The 20556-nt window shown below is 43.8% G+C and overlaps 1 protein-coding gene across 1 annotated transcript in view; it reads right to left on the bottom strand.

Moving 5' to 3' along the window:
* Positions 1-2160: 2160 nt before the first annotated feature.
* The window catches only part of CCR7 (C-C motif chemokine receptor 7), a 108300-nt gene continuing 89904 nt past the window's right edge, over positions 2161-20556 (bottom strand). Inside the window, exon 3 of the mRNA XM_086924224.1 lies at positions 2161-4661. Within this exon, the coding sequence (XP_086780350.1) occupies positions 3579-4661 (1083 nt within the window). The 3' untranslated portion in view covers positions 2161-3578. The remainder of the gene's footprint in view (positions 4662-20556) is intronic.

Below are 20556 nucleotides of genomic sequence, written 5' to 3'. Positions count from 1 at the left end.
TCAACAAAGCAGACGCTGCCATCGCACCCCAACTACGGAAGGTCATCAACATCTCTTTCGAAACAGCAACATTCCCGGAAAGCTGGAAACACGCCAAAATCAACGCCCTCCTCAAGAAGCCCAAGGCGGACTCCAAGGACCTCAAGAACCTCCGGCCCATCTCCCTGCTCCCGGCAAAGGTCATAGAGAAAATTGTCAACATGCAACTGGCCCGCCACCTGGAAGACAACATCTTGGACCCATCCCAGGCCGGGTCCAGACGAAACCACAGCACCGAGACAGCCCTCATCGCTGCCACAGACGACATCAGGCGCGAACTAGACAACGGCGAAACATCAGCCCTCGTCCTCCTGGACCTGTCAGCCGCCTACGACACGGTCTGCCACCGCACTCTTAAGACACCCCTCCTAGAAGCCGGAATCCAAGAGAAGGCCCTTGACTGGACCACGTCCTTCTTCTCCGGCAGAACTCAGAGCATCCGCCTCCCGCCCTTCCGATCCGAGACCACCAACATCATCTGCGGCGTCCCCCAGGGCTAATCCCTCAGCCCGATGCTGTTCAATGTCTACATGGCCCCCCTCACACAAGTGGCCCGCCAACACGACCTCAACATTATCTCCTATGCCGATGACACCCAGCTCATCCTCTACCTCACCAAGAACCTGCACACCGCCAAAACCAACCTCCACGAGGGAATGAAGACCGTCGCCGACTGGATGCAGAACAGCCGTCTGAAGCTGAACTTGGACAAGACAGATGTACTCATCCTCGGACCCACCCCCTCAGCCTGGGACGACTCCTGGTGGCTGACCACACTGGGAACAGTACCGAAACCCACTGACCATGCACGCAACTTAGGATTCATCCTCGACTCCTCCCTCTCCATGTCCAAACAGGTCAACAACGTCTCCTGCTACAATACCCTCTGCATGCTCCGCAGGATCAACAAGTGGACCGACCGAAACAAGAAGAACGGTGACACAGGCCCTCGTCAGCAGCAGACTGGACTACGGAAATGCACTCTATGCAGGAATCCCAGCCAAACACCTACGACGACTACAACGCATCCAAAACTCCTCCGCCCGACTGATCGTCAATGTCCCCCGCGCAGCCACATCACCTCCCACCTGAGAGACCGACACTGGCTCCCCATCGACAAGAAGAACACCTTCAAGCTCCTCACCCACGCACACAAAGCACTCTACACCGCCGGACCAGCCTACCTGAACAGCAGACTCAACTTCTACACCCCGACCCGCCAGGTCCGCTCCGCCAGCCTCGCCCTCGCCGATGTCCCCCGCATCCAACGAACAACCTCCAGTGGCAGATCCTTCTCCTACCTCGCCGCCAAGACCTGGAACACTCTCCCTACCCACCTACAGCAGACGCAAGACCTACTCGCCTTCAGAAGACTCCGCAAGACCTGGCTCTTCCAGCAGTAGCAGCACCCCTTCCCCTCAGCGCCTTGAGACCCTCACGGGTAAGTAGCGTGCTTTACAAGTACTCTGATTGATTGATTGATTGATGTGTATGTAAAACACACAGGACTATAATTCCCTGCACAAAAAAATGTCATGCACACATGCAACATTCCTCCTGGGTATCTGTCAGCACGCTTTTAAATTGGCCTAATGACCAGGAACCTCAGATCACACAGCTTGGCATGAGTGGGTTCCTGCAGGCTTGATACCTCTGGTGTCTTGTATATCATACAACATTTTCCAGATTATGAAAAGGACGCATGTTCATTTACACAATCACAAAAACAGAATTGAGCATTATCAAACAAATGTAGAACCCGAGGGTCTCATGCACTTAAAACGCTTTAATTTGGGTGGTCATTTCTGTCTGGTACATTTTGGTTGAGTTGAGACTGACCATCTTAGAATGGTAAGGTTATCACCCCGCTCCGTGTCGCCAGGATACAATCTTTCCCATTCCTGTGCTTTGACACTCTTACGTTTGGGCATTTTCATTGATTGCTTTATTCCACCAACTGAACCTATGCCTCTGAAGAAAATCCCCTGGCCTCGAAAACTGTTCTCCTGATTACCTTCAATGAGGGGTCAAGTGTACAGAATTTTCACCATTCAGAACAATTAAGATATTTGCAACACTTCAGCAGTATCTTGATAATTAAGATGAACAATAAAATTATCCTTTGTGTGAATTCATATTTTAATTAAAAACTAGAATGTTCTCTTTTCCCTGCATGGCCACTTTAAATCATTAATAGGTTTGATGTCTTGGCCATTATTCAATGCAGGGATAAATGACCCTGGAGGTTCTGAATAGCTTCTGAAACAATGTCTCTAATTTTCCTGTTCTGGAAATCAAGTGATTACTCCATTTCTAAAATAAGATCTATGTCTTCTGTTCAAGAAATTTTGGAAGCATGTGGATTTGAGTTCTCCCTTTTGCAATGGACTTTCATTTCAGTTTTAGTAAGAGGCGGCTATTGCTTGCATTGCACTCCAATCCAGATGTGGAAAGTTCTCTTCATGCCTTTGAAAATAATGAATATTAATTCTATTAACATCCAAGAAAAAAACTCTATTAGAAAGCTTGAGATATTGACAACCTTAAAACATTAAGCATGCAGCAACAGATCTTTGAGTTAATATAAAATATAGAGCGTTAGCTTATATTGTTCATATTGTTTATAGAAATTCCCATTACAATATGGAAGATTGTCTTAGTTCATTGGTCCATTTGGCACCCAAAGATGCGTGATGATTGGTAGCTCAATATTGTATCTCACAAATGGCACGGTCAAAATTAAAAAGTTGTTTTGTTTGTACCATTGGTCGGCTTAAACAGATTTTGCATGTCCCACATTTTCTCGTTTTCGTACATCACATGCTGCCTCTGCAGTTCGAAAATTCGGACCATATTTTTCTCCACTGCAACTTAGATCTTGTACTTCTAGTGATGCAATCTTATGTTATGCTTGTAGATGTAAGTGGGATGTTGTGAGGGGAGAGAAGCCTATGGTCCATGTCTAGGCATCAGAGCAAGAGCTTCTCATTGTTCATAGTTAAATTTGCATTAACCGATCCATGAAAGAATGATGACAATATCGATGTTGTTTCTGGTCCAACCCTTGGATCAGCTCAAGGTTTTATGAAGCATGATTCTCTGAGTCCTCAGTTCAAGATGATATCTGGATTTAAAGATGTTTTGGTTCTCAAGTTCATTGATACCATCTTCCATCCTGGTCTTCCATGGTCATTAATTGACAGCCCTTTTTCCACAGAATGTTGTGCATTCATTCAACCCAGGTAATCATATACATCAGCAGTTGAATAGAATATCCAGGAGATCAACTTGAGGTCTTTGATAATTTTTCTTCTCCTGGGGTCGGGTTACTGGTCCACTTAAAAACACCTGTCTGAGGCCCTTTTCACAGACGTAATTAAAAGAGACTCTTTCAATATCTGTGGTGGCCATATTAGAAGAGAGAGTAACAGTGTGGGATCTTCACAAGCAAATTAGGAGGACTAGCTTGTGCAGAATCTTGTTAACAAGTTTCTAAAGCATCCATACTTTCTAGATAAGTATAGCTGTTTTTACTTCTCTTAGGGGGAAAATGTGGTTGTTGTTTCTGTCTCCATCACAACAGAGATTCTTCTGTGATGCCTGCAGGTAGACCATTGGAGCAGCTGTTCTTGGCTCAGGCATCCAAGCTCCTTCAGGAGCTTGAAAAGGTCATTGCGGAACTTCACACCGATGAAGGCGTAGAGGAAGGGGTTGAGGCAGCATCGGAAGCAGGCCAAGCTATAGGTCACATCGTCTGCAATATCCATCTGCTTGCTCCTCTCACAGTCCAAAGTTGAGTTAAATGTCGAGATAGTCTTGGCCAAAAGGACACTGTTGTGGGGAAGCTGAAAGAGAATGAAAACAATGACCACAGCAATGATCACCTTGATGGCCTTGTATTTCTCAAAGTTCCGTGCCTGCAGGAGAGTCTTGATGATCATGAAGTAGCAAAAGGACATCACCAGCAAAGGAACAAGGAAGCCAAGGATGATCTGAGATACTTTTAGGCTTGTTGTGAAGTTCACAGTGTTGATGGAAGTGATGGTGCAGTGCTCCAGATTGTTGGTCTTTTTCACTCCACTATGCACCATCTCCGGGATGGCGAGAATCAAGGCTACAATCCATATGAGGATGCAGGAGAGCTTTCCAATGAATGCTGTCCGGGGGCGGTGGCGGTGTGCCGAAGCCGCCTGGACAATGCAGAAGTAGCGGTCAATGCTGATGCCCATGAGGAGAAGCATGCCACTGAAGAAGCTCATTTTGAAGACACAGTAGATCATCTTGCAAAAGAAGTTACCAAACCACCAGTATTGTGCAATACTGACAGCCCAGAACGGGAGGGTGAGGAGGAAGAGGATATCTGCCAGGGCCAGGTTCAGCAAGTATAGGTCAGTCATAGTCTTCAGTCTCTTGAAGTAGATGTTGGTGAGCATCACCAGGCCATTCCCAGCAAGGCCCACGAAGCAGATGCCAGCATACATTATTGGCAAGAACACCGCCCTGAAGTGGCGCACATCCCCCTTCTGGCATGGAGACTCATAGTTCTTATAATCTAAGGTGGAGTTGGGATCATAATCATAGTCGTCAAATAAATCAGTAGTATTCTGGACACCAGCACAAAGCTAAAAGGAGAAAAGAAGAACATGTTCAGACAGACATTAATGGTATTATATTTTATATCATTCTGAAGCGCACAGTTATTCAACCGCCAAGAGAGGAGACAAAAGCAGGGAGCGGCGAGTTCAAGAAATATGCAGAGTAGTGATGGGAATACAGTATAGGTCACAGGTACGCATATTGCAAGCTCCACATGTTCCTTACTCAATCATTGTGAGCAGGGATCTACAAAATGGAACTCCCCAGAATCTATGTGAGAGAGCCTGAGCCCGCACCTTGACCCCCCAGCAAGGTGCCTACACCTGCTCCGTGGCTATTTGGCGACGATGGTGGGCAGCAGACTAGCTGAGTACTACACCTCCCACTATTATGTTATGCAAAAGTCCTGTTATAGGGCTTGCTCACACGCCAATTACAACCACACAGTTAAAGGAACTAAGGGGCATATTATCAAGGGCGGCAATAGGCAATTTTCGCCGCTTTAGCGGCCGTTTTCGGCCGCTAAGCGGCGAAAATTCTATCGCCCTATTAGCAAGCTGTCGCTAACAGCAGTTAGCAATAGCTTGTAGGGGATAGCGAGCGGTTTGGGGCCCGCTTTGCATGTTAGCGATAATTATCGCTAATGACATGCAAAGTGGGCGTTCCCAACCCGTTAGCGACTGAAAGCAGTCGCTAACGTCGCTAACGCTTATTAGCAAGGCAGGCTTAGCGATGGCAATATTCGTGCTAAGCGCGAATATCGCCAAAAACGAACACCTGCCCAGACCAGTTCTTAGCCATGCTATACACTGGGAGGTGGATAACATGGCTAAGAACATTTAGTCGCTAATGCGTGAATATCGCTGTATACTCAGTGATATTCACGCTATCGCTGGAAAAATTATCACTTTGGAGATAAACGTAGCTAATAGCACGTTATCTTAGCGATAATATCCGGTGATGCTTAGCGATAAAACAATCGTTGCTAAGCCTAGTTAGCGATAAATATCGCTAATCGTTGGTAATATGCCCCTAAGTTTCTGATGTACTTTCCCCGTTCATAAACTGGGGATGGGCAAAGTGCACAACAACATATTTGAGGATGTGGTACAGAAAAGCCGAAATGCGAATTACCCATTTGCAGCATTTAGAGGGCATAGCAAAACCAGCAGGCTAATGAATATTAATTACGTAGGTTGCATTTTTCGAGCCGCTCTGAAAGGCTGTTAATGCAGTGATGGTGGTCTGCCGGGGCCACGGTCCTTGCTTTTGCTCTCCCAAACAGTAAACTTTGTTTTAAAGCTTCCCACATCCATTAAAGAGACAGATGCTACCTCTAAAAAGTGTTTCCAATTTTGAAAGACAGTGGGTGGAGCATTCAAATCGATTTCCAATGGAGAAGCTGTCCTACAGGGATGACTACATTTTTGCACATTAATTCTCACCCCAGCTTAAGATGCCTTAACCTTTTACAGCTTTGCGACCGCATTTGGGGTAACAAAGTATTGCTACATTCCTTTGTGACTTGCAATGAGGAGAACGGTTGTATGATGATACAACGAATGCTTTTACCACTTTTTCCATGCTGCCTCTACCACGCACCTGATGTTACAATGCATGGTATTCATAATAAGGTAAGTAAAACCCACAAATATATATATATATGTGAACAAGCCTCTCTCGAGGTGAAACGCTTCATGGCGGAATTGCAGGCTCTAACTTTGGCACGAAATAAACTACACTAAGAAACTGCACTTATCTTGTGGTCTCGCTTTCTTCGTTGTTCTGCGCGGAAGGCAGAGTGTACTACGACGACCTTTTGGATATATATATATATATATATATATATATATATATATATATATATATATATATATATATATATATATATATATATATACTAGCAGCCCGTCCCGACGTTGTCCGGGTATGAATAGCTGCCGGCCAGTAGTATATTGTTTTGTAGGATTTCGTTTTGATAGCATTTCTTATCTGTGACAGGCCTGTGAAACGCTCAGATTCACAGTGCACTGCTGATGCACTTAAGAGTGCGCGTTCAGTAGTGGGTAAACTTGAGTTTCCCTACTTTATCTATACTTGCAATATTATATAGCGCAAACTCGACAACATGGCATGAGCACAATTTACATTACAGAAGAACACATTCATATGTGGTAGGCACGGGGATACAAAGCGATTTGCCTGGAATCACAGGATGTTGACCTGATGCCGAGATTCGAACGTAGCTCCCCAGCTCTAAAGTTCGCAATTCTAGAACTTGTGGCGGGAGGTGTGTCTAAAAGTGTATGTAGGTGCTGGCCATCATTGAGAGAGACCTGTGCATTTTTCAAATGGGTGGTGAAAAAATATGAGTATGTTGCTGGAGATGTGGGCCACCGTGCCACCAATGTACTTACCGCAACTTTCTTTCCGCATACCATCACTCCGCATACTTTCATTACGAAAGTACCATGACTCCGCAATGCCATTATAACGCATGGCATTACATTTTATATGCTTTTACCACACATACATTTACAACAAAATTCGTTGTAAATGCATGAATGGTAAAAGCATGTTTTTTTAATGTTTGGATAAGGTAAGTATGGGTATAGGGGTATATGTTTTGGGGTACTGAGGTATATAATTTGGGGTGTTTGGTTATTTTAAGGGCTCAAATATAGTTTTGGGTTATGGGGTACCGGGGTAGTTTTAGGGTTTAGGGATAGGTATGGGTTTTGGGGTACAGGGGTATTTTTAGGGTTCAGGGCTAGGTTTGAGTTTTGGGTATAGGGGTATTTTTAGGGTTCAGGATTAGGTTTGGGTTTTGGGGTACAGGGGTATTTTAAGGGTCCAGGGCTAGGTTTGGGTTTTGGGGTACAGGGGTATTTTTAGGATTCAGGGCTAGGTTTGGGTTTTGGGGTACAGGGGTATTTTAGGGTTCAGGGGTAGGTTTGGGTTTTGGGGTACAGGGTTATTTTTAGGGTTCAGGGCTAGGTTTGGGTTTTGGGGTACAGGGGTATTTTAAGGGTTCAGGGCTAGGTTTGGGTTTTGGGGTACAGGGGTATTTTTAGTGTTCAGGGGTAGGTTTGGGTTTTGAGGTACAGGGGTATTTATAGGGTTCAGGGCTAGGTTTGGGTTTTGGGGTATAGGGGTATTTTTAGGGTTTAGGGATAGATTTGGGTTTTGGGGTACAAGGTATATTTATAGGGTTAAGATGGGTTAGTGGTTAAGGGTGTTGGGGTATTTTAAGGAGTAAGGGTCGGTTATGATTATGTGGTGCAGGTGTATTTAAAGGGAGCAGGGTGGAATTAGCACACGATATGAGACATGGCATGAAGGGCGGACCGTACCACACGCCCCCAGCGTTTGTCACGCCCCCAGAACACGCCCACAGCACAACGCAGACACGCCCACAAGGGACTACTTTGCTGGCACGGTTCTTTTACCTTTTAAATGTATATGGTGGGCGTCTGCATAGCCTATGTCCTTCTGTTGCAACTGCCCTTTCCAACGCTGTATTGGGTGTTGTGATTGGTGCTGTGGTTCCTGAGATTACCCGCCTCAAAGGTTTGGGCTCACTCTTTATTATATTAGTATGGATATATATATATATATATATATATATATATATATATATATATATATATATAAAAGACAAGAGAAACGCTTCTTCTGGGGTGCTGGGACCCATGGGAGTTGGCGCAAATGCCGGCGAAGCAGTCCGGTAAATCAGTATTCAAAGAAAACCAGGTTAAAGTTGCGCTCTCAGGTAATCAGACAAACGAATCCAGAGTGTAATATGAGCAGTTTATTACACAACGCGTTTCAGCATAGAAGCCTTGTTCACGTGAACAAGGCTTCTATGCTGAAACGCGTTGTGTAATAAACTGCTCATATTACACTCTGGATTCGTTTGTCTGATTACCTGAGAGCGCAACTTTAACCTGGTTTTCTTTGAATATATATATATATATATATATATATATATATATATATATATATATATATATATATATATATATATATATATATCAATGAAAAAAAGGCTAAAGATTATAGTTAGGGACATTTTATTTATTCTTTCTATACAAACCAAACTTAAACTACACAAACATTAGAAATTCTGAAACTATAGTTATACCTCAAATTGACAATTTGTACACAACCTTCAAATTACTATAACTCGCTCACATCCGTACACACTATTGTCAACTCGCTAGCTTTTATTGTTTGTATATTTGTTTTAAGAGTTGTATGGTTATTTCTATTTCAGGAAGAATGGAAGGAAATCTCGTCTAGCTGTGGTGTTGCCTCCTGGCGGGAGCCCCCTAGCCTTCTCTTATGAACTGCACCTGGATATTTGGCTCCTGCACAGATAAGATTTTTTTAAACATTTTTTGTAGGGCATCTGTATCTTTGTTTATCTTTTGTCTATCAGTCAACTGTTCTATTACAGGGGATGTTTGCAGTGTGATCCCCCTTCCTTATTGTTCAGACCCCCAGGATATAGCGGCATGGATTGGCAAATTTAGCGGCACAAAAATTAAAATTTTGCACCACAAAAATGGAAATTTAGCGGCATTTAGCGGCATTTTATTTTGGTTTTTTTTTACAACAAACACAGATATCTTATTGTTTGAGTTATTTTACAACATGGAGCTATGTACATTTTGTTTATTTACAATTCAGCCCATTTGTTTTGGTTAAAAGGCATGTTAATCTTGACCATGTACGTTGACTATGTAACCTCATTGTTTGTTTTCTTTTTTTTTTTTTGCAGATTCATGCTCCTCGTTTTTTTTTCGGTAGGCACGGGGAGATTAAGTGATTTGCCCAGAATCACACAGTCGATTTCACTTGGTTTCCCAGCACCAAAGTCGACAGTTTAGCTGTGAGACCACATTCTCTCCCCTTTGGTTCAGGCGACCAGGAAATACTGAAGGGCCCTGGGCAATTACCCACTGTGTCCATGCTTTAAAACCTCTCTGCCATCCACCCTCGAGTCACAAACTAGCAATTGAGGGGCATATTACCAAGCAATAGCGATAATTATCGCTATTGCTTGGTTAGCGGGAAAAAAATATCGCCGAGCACCGAGGATTTTTACAGCTGAGATACCTTGATATTATCAAGGTTTATCTCAAAAGCGGTAAACATCCTGTGAAATGCATTAATATCGCTGAAAAATCAGCGATATTCATGCATTATCGTGACAATGCTCTTAGCCATGTTATCCTCCTTCCATTGGATAACATGGCTAAGAACTGCTTTTAGCTGGCGTTAGCTTTTGGAGATATTCGCGCTTAGCGCGAATATTTCCAAAAGTTGTTAATAGGAGTTAGAGATGTTAGCGACTGTTTCTGTCGCTAACATCTTGGCACGCCCACTTTGCATGTCATTAGCGATAATTATCGCTGACATGCAAAGTGGGCCCCTAAATGCCCGCTATCGCCTACAAGCTGTCGCTAACTGGTGTTAGCGACAGCTTGGTAATAGGGCGATAAAATTATCGCCGCATTAGCGGGAAAAAGTCCCGCTAATGCAGCGATAATGCCTTTGGTAATATGCCCCTGAGTTCTTAGTGACCGAGGCGTGACTGCACCCAAAATGTCTATGGATTCCCACACATTTGCTTTCATGGTGTTATCTGGGGACAGGTTTCTACCTAAACATTGCTACAAGAAAGTGCCTTATCACGTTAAGGTCCTGATGTTAATTAAGCTCTAGTATGACGTAGCTGCCAAGTTTACCCTTGCGATATGTGTGAGATTTCCACATAGGTCGAGTGCTTGTACGTGACATTCATATGTGGCACTTGGAATGACATTTTATTGCATGTTCTATCCATGTTATAATAATTTCAGAAATAAACACTTTTGGTGCATTTCAGAGGTTTACAATATGCATTAAATAGATCATAGATCATGTAACCTAGTTGTAAAAACGTATCTGTATTTGTTTGTGTATGTTTGTTATCATGCTGAGTCTTTTTCCGCGATTCTATCTGAACTGAATGGTATAAGTTGTAAAGCAGCATCAGTGACGCTAATAATATTCCATAAATGAGTCATAAGATTAAACATGCTTTACACGAGCACACAGTGGCCTGCTCTATTCACAACATAGGAAGAGATGGTTCACAGTGCATTCTGCGTCTTGTTTTTACAGCGAGACCCGCGTAGGGAACAGTGTTCTACCGAAGGCAGGACTCATGAGAAAGCTTGCAATCACTGATAGCTTACTGAACGTGGATTCATCTAAACTGTGCTTCTTCATTGATGGTCATTGCTCCACTCATCCCCCTCATTCATGTTGCACTGCGAATTGTCGTTGAGCGGGGGTCTCAGGACCTACTTCTGTGTAAATAAAAGTCGCTCCTGCCTCTCCGTCACCATGCCAAGTCACCATGCCAAGTCCCTGTAGCTATCCTTACCGGCAGCCGGAGACACTGCTCTGGTGAGTGAGGAGGCGGCACACAGGTGAGGGGGGTAATGCACACGGGAGACCCTTTGACCTGACCCCCTGACCCTTTCTATTGGCTCCGTGGTGATGCGAGCAACGGAGCCAATAGAAAGTGCCGGATTTCGCAGGCAGTTTTGTAAAAACCGCTGCATTTTTACAAAACTGCCGATTTCGCGATTTTTTTGAAAATCGCAAAATTGCGATATCCTGGAGGGTCTGATTGTTTAATGTGCCTAAGCCCATCGATCTAATTTGTTGATCCTGATTGGTGGTACACTTTGCTGCATCGATTTTTGCCTGTCTGCAGATCCTAGTGCAGTTGTATGTGTATGTGCATTATATATATTGCCCACTTGGGCTTGATGATGTATTTTGAGTTTAGATGTTGTTTGTCTTCTTATGTTATGCCTCATCATTCATTTGATTCTTGACATGTTATACACACCACTTGGATAAGTCCAGGCACGATCATTATTATGATTTGTTAGAATAAATTGTATCTACACACCAGTATATTAATATTGTCCAAGAAGAATATTAGGCGGACCGCATGTATTTTGTATTGCTTTTATTATGTTACTGAAATACTTCCGTATGTTTGGCAGCCAGTTCCAAGATGGCCCCCGTTTTCACATTTACCCAGTCTGCTTTATATGTCCTGTATCTTTTGCACTTGATTTATGGTATCACTGAGCTCTGTTGATCATGTGATCAAGGCACTTGTTGGCCAAAACGTAGCATCAGTTTCGTCTATAAATCATCCACACACTGCCACACCCATTCCTGCAAGAGCATGATATTTGATGTTTTGTCTTACCAGTCCGCTCCTACCCGTCTTACGCTGGGCTGAGGGATATTTATATATATATATATATATATATATCCGTTCAAAACTCCCACCAACCGGCACTGGCCGCCGGATACACAACGTAGGAACAGACCACAGCAACGCTCCGAAAATCCTTTAAGGTAAGTTTATTGCTCCACAGTCACCAGCATGACGCGTTTCGGCTACAACATGGTAGCCTTGATCACATGACATAAGGAACCAATGCTTGTGTTTAAATAAGGTGCAAATGCAGATTGGTGCAACGTCAGCAAAAATAAACATAGAAGACATACTACTGATTCATCTCCGAGTAGATAATTATAAATAGTACATTAATACGAACTTGTTTAAAAAATGCTAAATTCATCTCTATACACAATGTAAAGTTCTTATACCCCGTAGGTATATCGGAGGCAATATTTACAAATTACAAAAGTTTCTCTTGTAAAACAAGTCTTCCATTAAAGTGCTGAATGCAACAATTGATCGATAAACTCAATCTGCTTGAAAGTGCAAGTGCTAAAAATCGATTAATGTGAAAGTGCAGATGTGCAAAACAACTAGTGCAATTCCTAAAGGACATATCAAAATACAGGAAGCACATGGGATGGCACGTTAACCCCCATTAGGAGGGTTACATGACATGACACCGGATGAAAATGCAACCCAATAAATGGCAGCGGGGAAGTGGAACAATTATGAATAAATATATTTACAAACAAAAAAACATTATAGCATAGTGCCTAAATTCATTCATTTTATAATGTTACACGAGAAATCTGCCCCCCAACAAAAAAATTATGGCATAGTGCCTAAATTCATTCATTTTATAATGTTACAAGAGAAATCTGTCCCCCCAAAGGCACAACTAAATCCATGTCTTAAATTTACTAACGACAAAAGGTCATAGATCGTAACAACCTGAACAGATAAACAGGTGCAAGTCCACGGGTAGCACACCCTACAAATATACAGACTTATGGAGTGCAACAGACAAGTTGATTACTCACACGTTGACATAAATGTTAGAGCTAGAAAGAAACACATAATGCCCCTCAAAATTTACATACATGAGGTTCGCAGTACCGTAATATATAATGGCAGTTCATAGAAAGCAGTAAAGATCCTCTCCTGTATTCATCCCCTTAGGGATCCTAGTGTCTAACAGTAAGATATATTTACTCTCCAATTGTCTGAGGGTTTTCTCCCTATTTCCTCCCCTGATGTTTTTAGGCACCGCATCAATGATGTAATATTTAAGGTCGTTTACATTTTTGTTGTGGATTAATTCAAAATGGCGAGCCACCGGATAATTTGCATCAGAATTTACAATGGCTCTGAGATGCTGCAGGATACGATTAAAGGTCTGAAGTTTAGTGCTTCCAATGTACTTGAGTCCACAAGTACATTTGAGCACATAAACCGCAAAATCTGTACGGCAGGTGTAATGGTTTCTGATTTTAATGGGTTTGGGATCAAAAGCAGAATGAAACTCGCTGGTATTAATCCCAAACTTGCATGCTCTGCAAGAGATGCATTTGAAGAAGCCGCACTTATTTGATAACCAATTAGTTTTAGGAATCACCTCTGGGTTAGATCTAACCAAGGCATCCCTCATTGAAGGAGCCCTTTTAAACACAATAGAGGGTTCATTTGGAATCAGAGAAGCTAAACTGATGTCAGTTTTAAGTAGTGGCCAATGCTTTTTTAGTATCCCTCTCACTTTCTTCTCCTCACCATTGAATGTGGTGATTAAACTAATGTTATTGCTGGGGTCTCTTTCTTCACATAATAGTGAATTTCAAAGGATTTTTAAATGCTAACTCCTAACTATATATGACCTGAAACCTATGGTTTTTTAAGTGAATATATATATATATATATATATATATATATATATATATATATATATATTTATATATATATATATTACCTACTGGCGATAGCCAGTAGGTATATATAGTTAGGATTTTTTCTCTATGGAACTTTTGAAAATTCTATGCCTAATAACTTTGGGGTTTGTGGACGGAATTGGCTGAAATTTTCAGGAAAATGGCACATTTTGTTTCTGAGCAGCTCCTGAAAATTTGGGGGGGGTTCGTCAAGGGGGGGCCGAGAAAAAAGGGGGGTCCCAAAACGCGTTTTTCCCATGTTAATTTCCATAGGGCGGTTGGCCTCACTTGTAGCCCGAACGGCTGAATGGATTTCCACGAAACTTGGCAAAATAGTTAGCCCGATGTGCCTTTGCTAGGTCTCAATATATGTGCTTCAGTGGATTTTGAGAAATTAACGTTTAAAACAAGATATATATCTGTAACAGCGCTCCGGGTAGCGCTCCGGTTAGCGAACTTTTCGCGTATCGGAACTTTGCGAAGCGAAGCTGATTGGCTCTCCGGTGTCTGTCAACATTCTAAACAGTCCGGAGCGGCCGCCATCTTGTCTCTCGGTAGGATCGAGAGACAAGAGGAGGCCAAAACAAAGGGGGAAATGAAGGAAAGGGGGCAAGGTAGACCCCTTCTGACCCCCTAGGATTGATGAGGGGGATATTATAGAGCCACGCGGGGCCCCAAAAAAAAAAAAATCCGATTTTTTCGCCGTAGAGACGCGTCTTGGTACGCGAACCGGGCAGCTAACCGGGCAGCTAACCGGGAAGCTAACCGGCAGTGTAACGGGAGTCTGAGGAGTAGCTGATTGGCTGTCAACATTGTAAACAGTCCGGAGCGGCCGCCATCTTGTCTCTCGGTAGGATCGAGAGACAAGAGGTGGAAAAAAAAAAGGTGTAAATGAATGAAAGGGGTAAGGCAGACCCCTCCTGAACCCCTAGGATTGATGAGGGGGCTATTAAAGTTCCCTGCGGGGCAAAAGAAAAAAGAATTGCGATTTTTCGCGGTAAAGGTGCTTCCTGGTACGTTAACCGGGCAGCTAACCGGCAGCGTAACGGGAGTCCGACATATTGTGTTTTTTGAACGTTTGTGATATGTGCACGTGTGGATTTTGTCTAATTAAGGTTAAAAAAATATATATATATCTTTAAGCGTGTTCTGGCGCGCTTACGTTTTGGGTTTGGTTTGCGCTGCAGAGACGATACGTCACGGTTATGCGATGCATCATGAGGCGTCTCACGGGCTACGTGATACGTCACTTAATAAAGAATATATTTTACAGCTATAGATATTAGCTTTTAAAAAACCAATGAAATTCACAGAAAAAACCATAGGTTATAGACCATATATAGTTAGGAATTTGCATTTACAAAACCTTGAAAATTCACTGAAAAAACCATAGGTTATAGACCATATATAGTTAGGGATTAGCATTTAAAAAACCTTATTTTATTTGCACAAAACCATTGAAATTCTATATATAGTTAGTTGCACTAACTATATATCGCGGACCCGCAATCCACTGCTAATGATGTCACATATTACATCATTCATGACATGGTCAGTGACATCACCGATGACATCACTGATGACATCTCAAATGACATCACTGATGACATCACTGATGACATCTCAAATGACATCACTGATGACATCACTGACATCTCATTTGACATTACTGATTACATCACTGATGATATCATTTATGTGATAATACATCTTCAGACTCTAATATAACCTTAGATACACTCAGTGTAAACAGGCACTCACAGACTGTCACACATCCATGGAGTTACTCACACACCTAGTCAGTCATGCAAAGAATCAATCACATCTCCATTTCCTCAACTATACAGTTATACATACCTTACTTATTCAAACATATAGTAACACATATTTACTCTCTTATACAATCCTTGATACAAGTTCACAATGATTCATACAGCCACTCACACATTCACTGGCTCTTATGTTCAGTTATTTATATATGTCAACTCTCACATGGAGTGTGTTTTACATATGTACTTACTTTGACATGTTGCACTGAGATATCCATTCACTCACCAATATACTCATGCACACAGTCAACTGTCCATACAGCTGTTTCTACATGCACTTTTGAACCCATACACCTAGGGAATCAACTGCTCACACATCTATGCACAGAGTTATACACCTCCCAGCCACCCACACACATACTCAGTCTCCCATACAAATACTTGGGCAACCATTCAATAACCCATATAGTTACTGATATAGCTACTGATTTAAACATGCAGCAGTTTACAGAACAACATAAATAATGATTGCCAAATTAAGACACTTTAATCACTAACCCATACACTCAGTGAGACACATTTATTCATTCTCTCATACAGTCAGTCATGCACCTACTAAATCCTTCATCCAGACACTTATACATCCACTCATTCTTCAATATGTAAGACATATTTTAACTTTACAGAAACATACAGTCACTGGGTGTTGTCATCAGTGATGTCATCAGTGATGTCATTTGAGATGTAATCAGTGATGTCATCAGTGATGTCACTGACCATGTCATGAATGATGTAATATGTGACATCATTAGCAGTGGATTGCGGGTCCGCGATATATAGTTAGTGCAACTAACTATATATGGAATTTCAATGGTTTTGTGCAAATAAAATAAGGTTTTTTAAATGCTAATCCCTAACTATATATGGTCTATAACCTATGTTTTTTTCAGTGAATATATATATATATATACATACACACACACACACACATATGTATACACATACATGCATGTATATAGAGAAAAATATCGATCTATAGATATATCAAAGCAATAAAATGAGATGTCCACTGTGTGAAACATGGTGTTGGGAGCAGTTCCTTCTCTGTGGCCAGACCCTGTGCCCAACCTCTGCGAATGGGCAGCTCCCGATGCACACAGCCTTTGGCAAAGCCCCCATCCCTCCAACTCCCCTTTTTAAAAAATGTTGTAACACTGTGGATCTGCCTTGATTCTTCAGGGGCCGCAATAGCCCTGGCAATGGCTCCAGGTCTTTTTTATTTTGCCCCCTCCCCACAAGGCCCAGGCGGTCTGGGTACCGGTATCCTGCCTCGTTATATCATGTTTCATTTAATTTTGCTAAACTTGTACACCAAGTCCCCAAGTCCTAGGATGGCGGGTGCAACTTTTCCTTCAGGGTGAAGCTAGCCAATCTCAACGTATGCTTAAGCTTGCGGATCCACCATGGTGTATCTACGGTTGAACCGTGGCATGAAATCTACTTACATTTTCAGCCAAAACTAGTGAATGGATTTACATCAAATCACCACAAAGTACACTTTCTGGCTTTCTACAAAGTTTGGTGTAATTCCGTTCAGCCTTTTTTGCAGCAAAGCTGTTCAAATTTCCTATGGTAAATTGCATGAGGGTAATGGTTTTGGGAGCCCCCCTTTTTCTCAGTGTCAGCTTGATGGTTCAGCCCAAAAATTTCCAGCAATGAGCTGACATGTTCAGATTTTTTGGGGGAATTTTATTTGGGGAATTATCCCGAATGGCATTAAAGTTATTAGCAAATCAAAACATCTGCGGAAGCAACAGATCAAAAGATAGTGATCTGATTGACAACATCAACAAAGATGTAGGGCTCAGGGTCTCAGTCCCCATGTTTTGGAAAAAAAAGCATATAGGGGAGCAGGTTAGGGATACCTGGACTCTCAATACTTGGCAGTGATTCCCAGAGGCATGTGGCCACCTCTCCAAGCAATTAAATAGACTCTTGGGTCCCCCATCTCCCGGGGCCCATAAAACAAGTTGGTTAGGGAACGTATGGCCTCCCCTCCCCAAGCTATAATATGGCACTGGGAACCCCAATGCGGCCCGTGTCCTGGGGACCCCAGGACCCGGGACACTGTATTGTTTCTTGCATGGGACAGCGCAGTCAGGGAACAGAAGTGGAAGTCCCTTCCAAACAGGATCAGAAACATAACCTGCTCCCACCAGGCTCCTCCCTCCTGGGTGGGACCAAGGCACCCACTCACAAAAAAAAAGTGTGGCAGGCTCCTGTATCTCGGGAAACAGTCTTAACCATGTGTGTTCCGACTACGCAAGCTCAACAATGCTTGCCTTAAACACGCATATGCCTTAACAACGAATATTCGTGGTTAAGGCAGTACGCAGTCTAGCTGGATGGGGTCCCCGGGGCCAGAAGTGGCCCGGGAGGGGGGCCACGTGGCCCCCCTCCACAACAAATGTTTTTTAAAAAACGACGCAGAGCCCCGAGGGATGGGGTCCCCGGGGCTAAAAGAAGCCTCAGGAGAGGGACCACGTAGCCCCCCTCCCCTTTTTTTTATAAAAAAAAAATTGGAGGGCAAGCCTTTGGGGATGGGGTCCCCAGGGCAAAGAAAAATAGAAAAAGAAGGGGGGCTACACAGCCCCCCTTCTTAAAAAAAAAAAAGAAAAACACCGGCATCCCACCAGAGGCCACGCCCCCTTCATGCAGCACTCTGCAAACGCGCCCCCTGGCGCGTTTGCAGAGGGGGAATGAATTCACATTGAATACTCGGGGTCCCTGGGGGCCAAATAGCCCACCAGGAACCTCCAGTATGCGCCAGGGGGCTGTGTTGCAGAGTGGTGTTCTGAGGCCATGCCCCTTTTTACACCTTTCTGCAACACAGCACTGTGGTGCTTACTAGAGGTAGCTGGTGGGCTAGTTGCACCCCAGGCAACCTCGGGATTCAAGAGGAGTTAATCCCCCAACTTAAAACGCGCCACGGGGCGTGTTTGCACAGTGGTGAAGGGAGGGGGCGGGTCTGAGTTCACACGTGTGCAAACACACCCTGTGGCCTGGTTTAAGTTGGGGAATTAATTCCTTGTCAATCCTGAGGTTCCCTGGGGGCCAACTAGCCCACCAGGTACCTCCAGGAATGAATGAATGAATGAAATGGCATTTATAATGCGCAGCTATGCCCAATGGGCGTCAAGGCGCCTAAATCAAATGACTAGCTGTCAGCAGTCAGAAACAGAGCTTACTGGTATGCTTTAATAAAAAGCCAAGTTTTCAATGACTTCCTGAAAAGGTCAAGAGAGGGCAGTGACTTGATCTCCAGGGGGAGTGAATTCCACATCTGGGGTGCCAGAATGGAAAAAGCTTTGCTCCCCCATCTAGCCTTCTTGGCTCGTGGGATTACCAGTTGATTGAGCTCGCTAGAGCGTAGGCATCTGTTCGGGACATATCTAGTTAATAGGGATCCAAGGGCGTCAGCCGAATCTGCACTTAAAGCCTTATATGTTAGACATAAAAGTTTAAACGTGATCCTTGAGGGTATAGGCAGCCAATGGAGATTCTTCCTCGCCAAGGTCATTGATGACAACCAGGGCAGGGCAAGGGCGAACCTCGCTGCCGCATTTTGTATGACCTGCAAGCGCTGCAGAAGGCCCTTGTTGGCCCCGGCGTACAGTGAATTACAGTAATCGAGCCTTGAACCAACAAGGGCGATCACCACCTGTTTCCGTGCCTGTGGGGAAAGATAATGGACAATCCTTTTCAGGGTCCTGATGACGCCCCAACAGGTAGCCACCGTTCTGTTGACCTGAAGCTCCATAGAGAGCTGGGTGTCAAAGATGATACCAAGGTTCCTGGCAGATTGAGTAGGTGTGGGGCAGATGCCTAAGGAAGGAGGCCACCACTCACCTGACCACATGCCCTGATCTTTGCCAAAGACCAGGACCTCTGTCTTGTCCCCGTTCAACTTTAGGGAGTTGGAAATCATCCACTCTGCAACAAGTTGCATGCAGGCCCTAAAGTTTGACGCGGCTTCATTCACAGAGTGGGTCAGGGATACCATAATCTGCGTGTCGTCGGCATACGACACTACCTCCATCCCCTGAGATCTTACTAGTCTTGCAAGGGGGGCCACGTAGATATTGAACAGGGTCGGGCTCAATGCCGACCCCTGTGGCACCCCACATTGCAAAGACTTAGCAGGGGAGAGGTACTCACCTAGCATGACACGCTGCTCTCGTTGATGTAAGAAGGAGCTCAGGAGACTGAGAGCCGGTCCTTCTACCCCTGCCTCCCTTAACCTGGATGTTAAAGTAAGGGGAGACAGGGTGTCGAATGCTGCTGTAAGGTCCAGCAGCACCAGCATGGTGGTTTGACCCAAATCAACTTTTCTGCGGATGTTATCCATGACCTTAGTCAAGGCAGACTCCGTGCTATGCAGCTTTCTAAAGCCATGTTGGGACCCGTCCAAGAAACCTGAGGCATCGAGGAAGTTAGAAAGATGAAGGTTCAAGTGGAAGCGCCACGGAGCTGCGTTGCAGAGTGTTGTAAAAAGGGGCGTGACCTCTGAACAGCTCTCTGCAACGCAGCCCCCTGGCGTATACTGGAGGTACCTGGTGGGCTAGTTGGCCCCCAGGGACCCTCAGGATTGAGGAAGAATTAATTCCCCAACTTAAAATACACCACAGGATGTGTTTGCAGACATGTAACTTCAGGCCATGCCCCTTTCCTTCACCACTGTGCAAACGCGCCACGTGGCGTGTTTTAAGTTGAGGAATTAATTTTCTTTCAATACTGATGGCCCCTGAGGGCCAAATAGCCCAGTACTGATCCTGAAAAGTAATTCTAAACGTACTTACAGTAACTTGAATTTCCTTCCATAGGCTAACATTGACTGGTTTCACTTGGAAATCTTTCTGTGTGTGGAGTTTTGGAACTTTAAAATATTCATATAAAATCAGCCGAA

The sequence above is a fragment of the Lissotriton vulgaris genome, chromosome 5, assembly GCF_964263255.1.
Source record: "Lissotriton vulgaris chromosome 5, aLisVul1.2, whole genome shotgun sequence".
NCBI lineage: Eukaryota > Metazoa > Chordata > Amphibia > Caudata > Salamandridae > Lissotriton > Lissotriton vulgaris.
The sequence above is the reverse complement of the archived record's forward strand: the minus strand, read 5'-3'. Positions and strand labels throughout refer to the sequence as shown.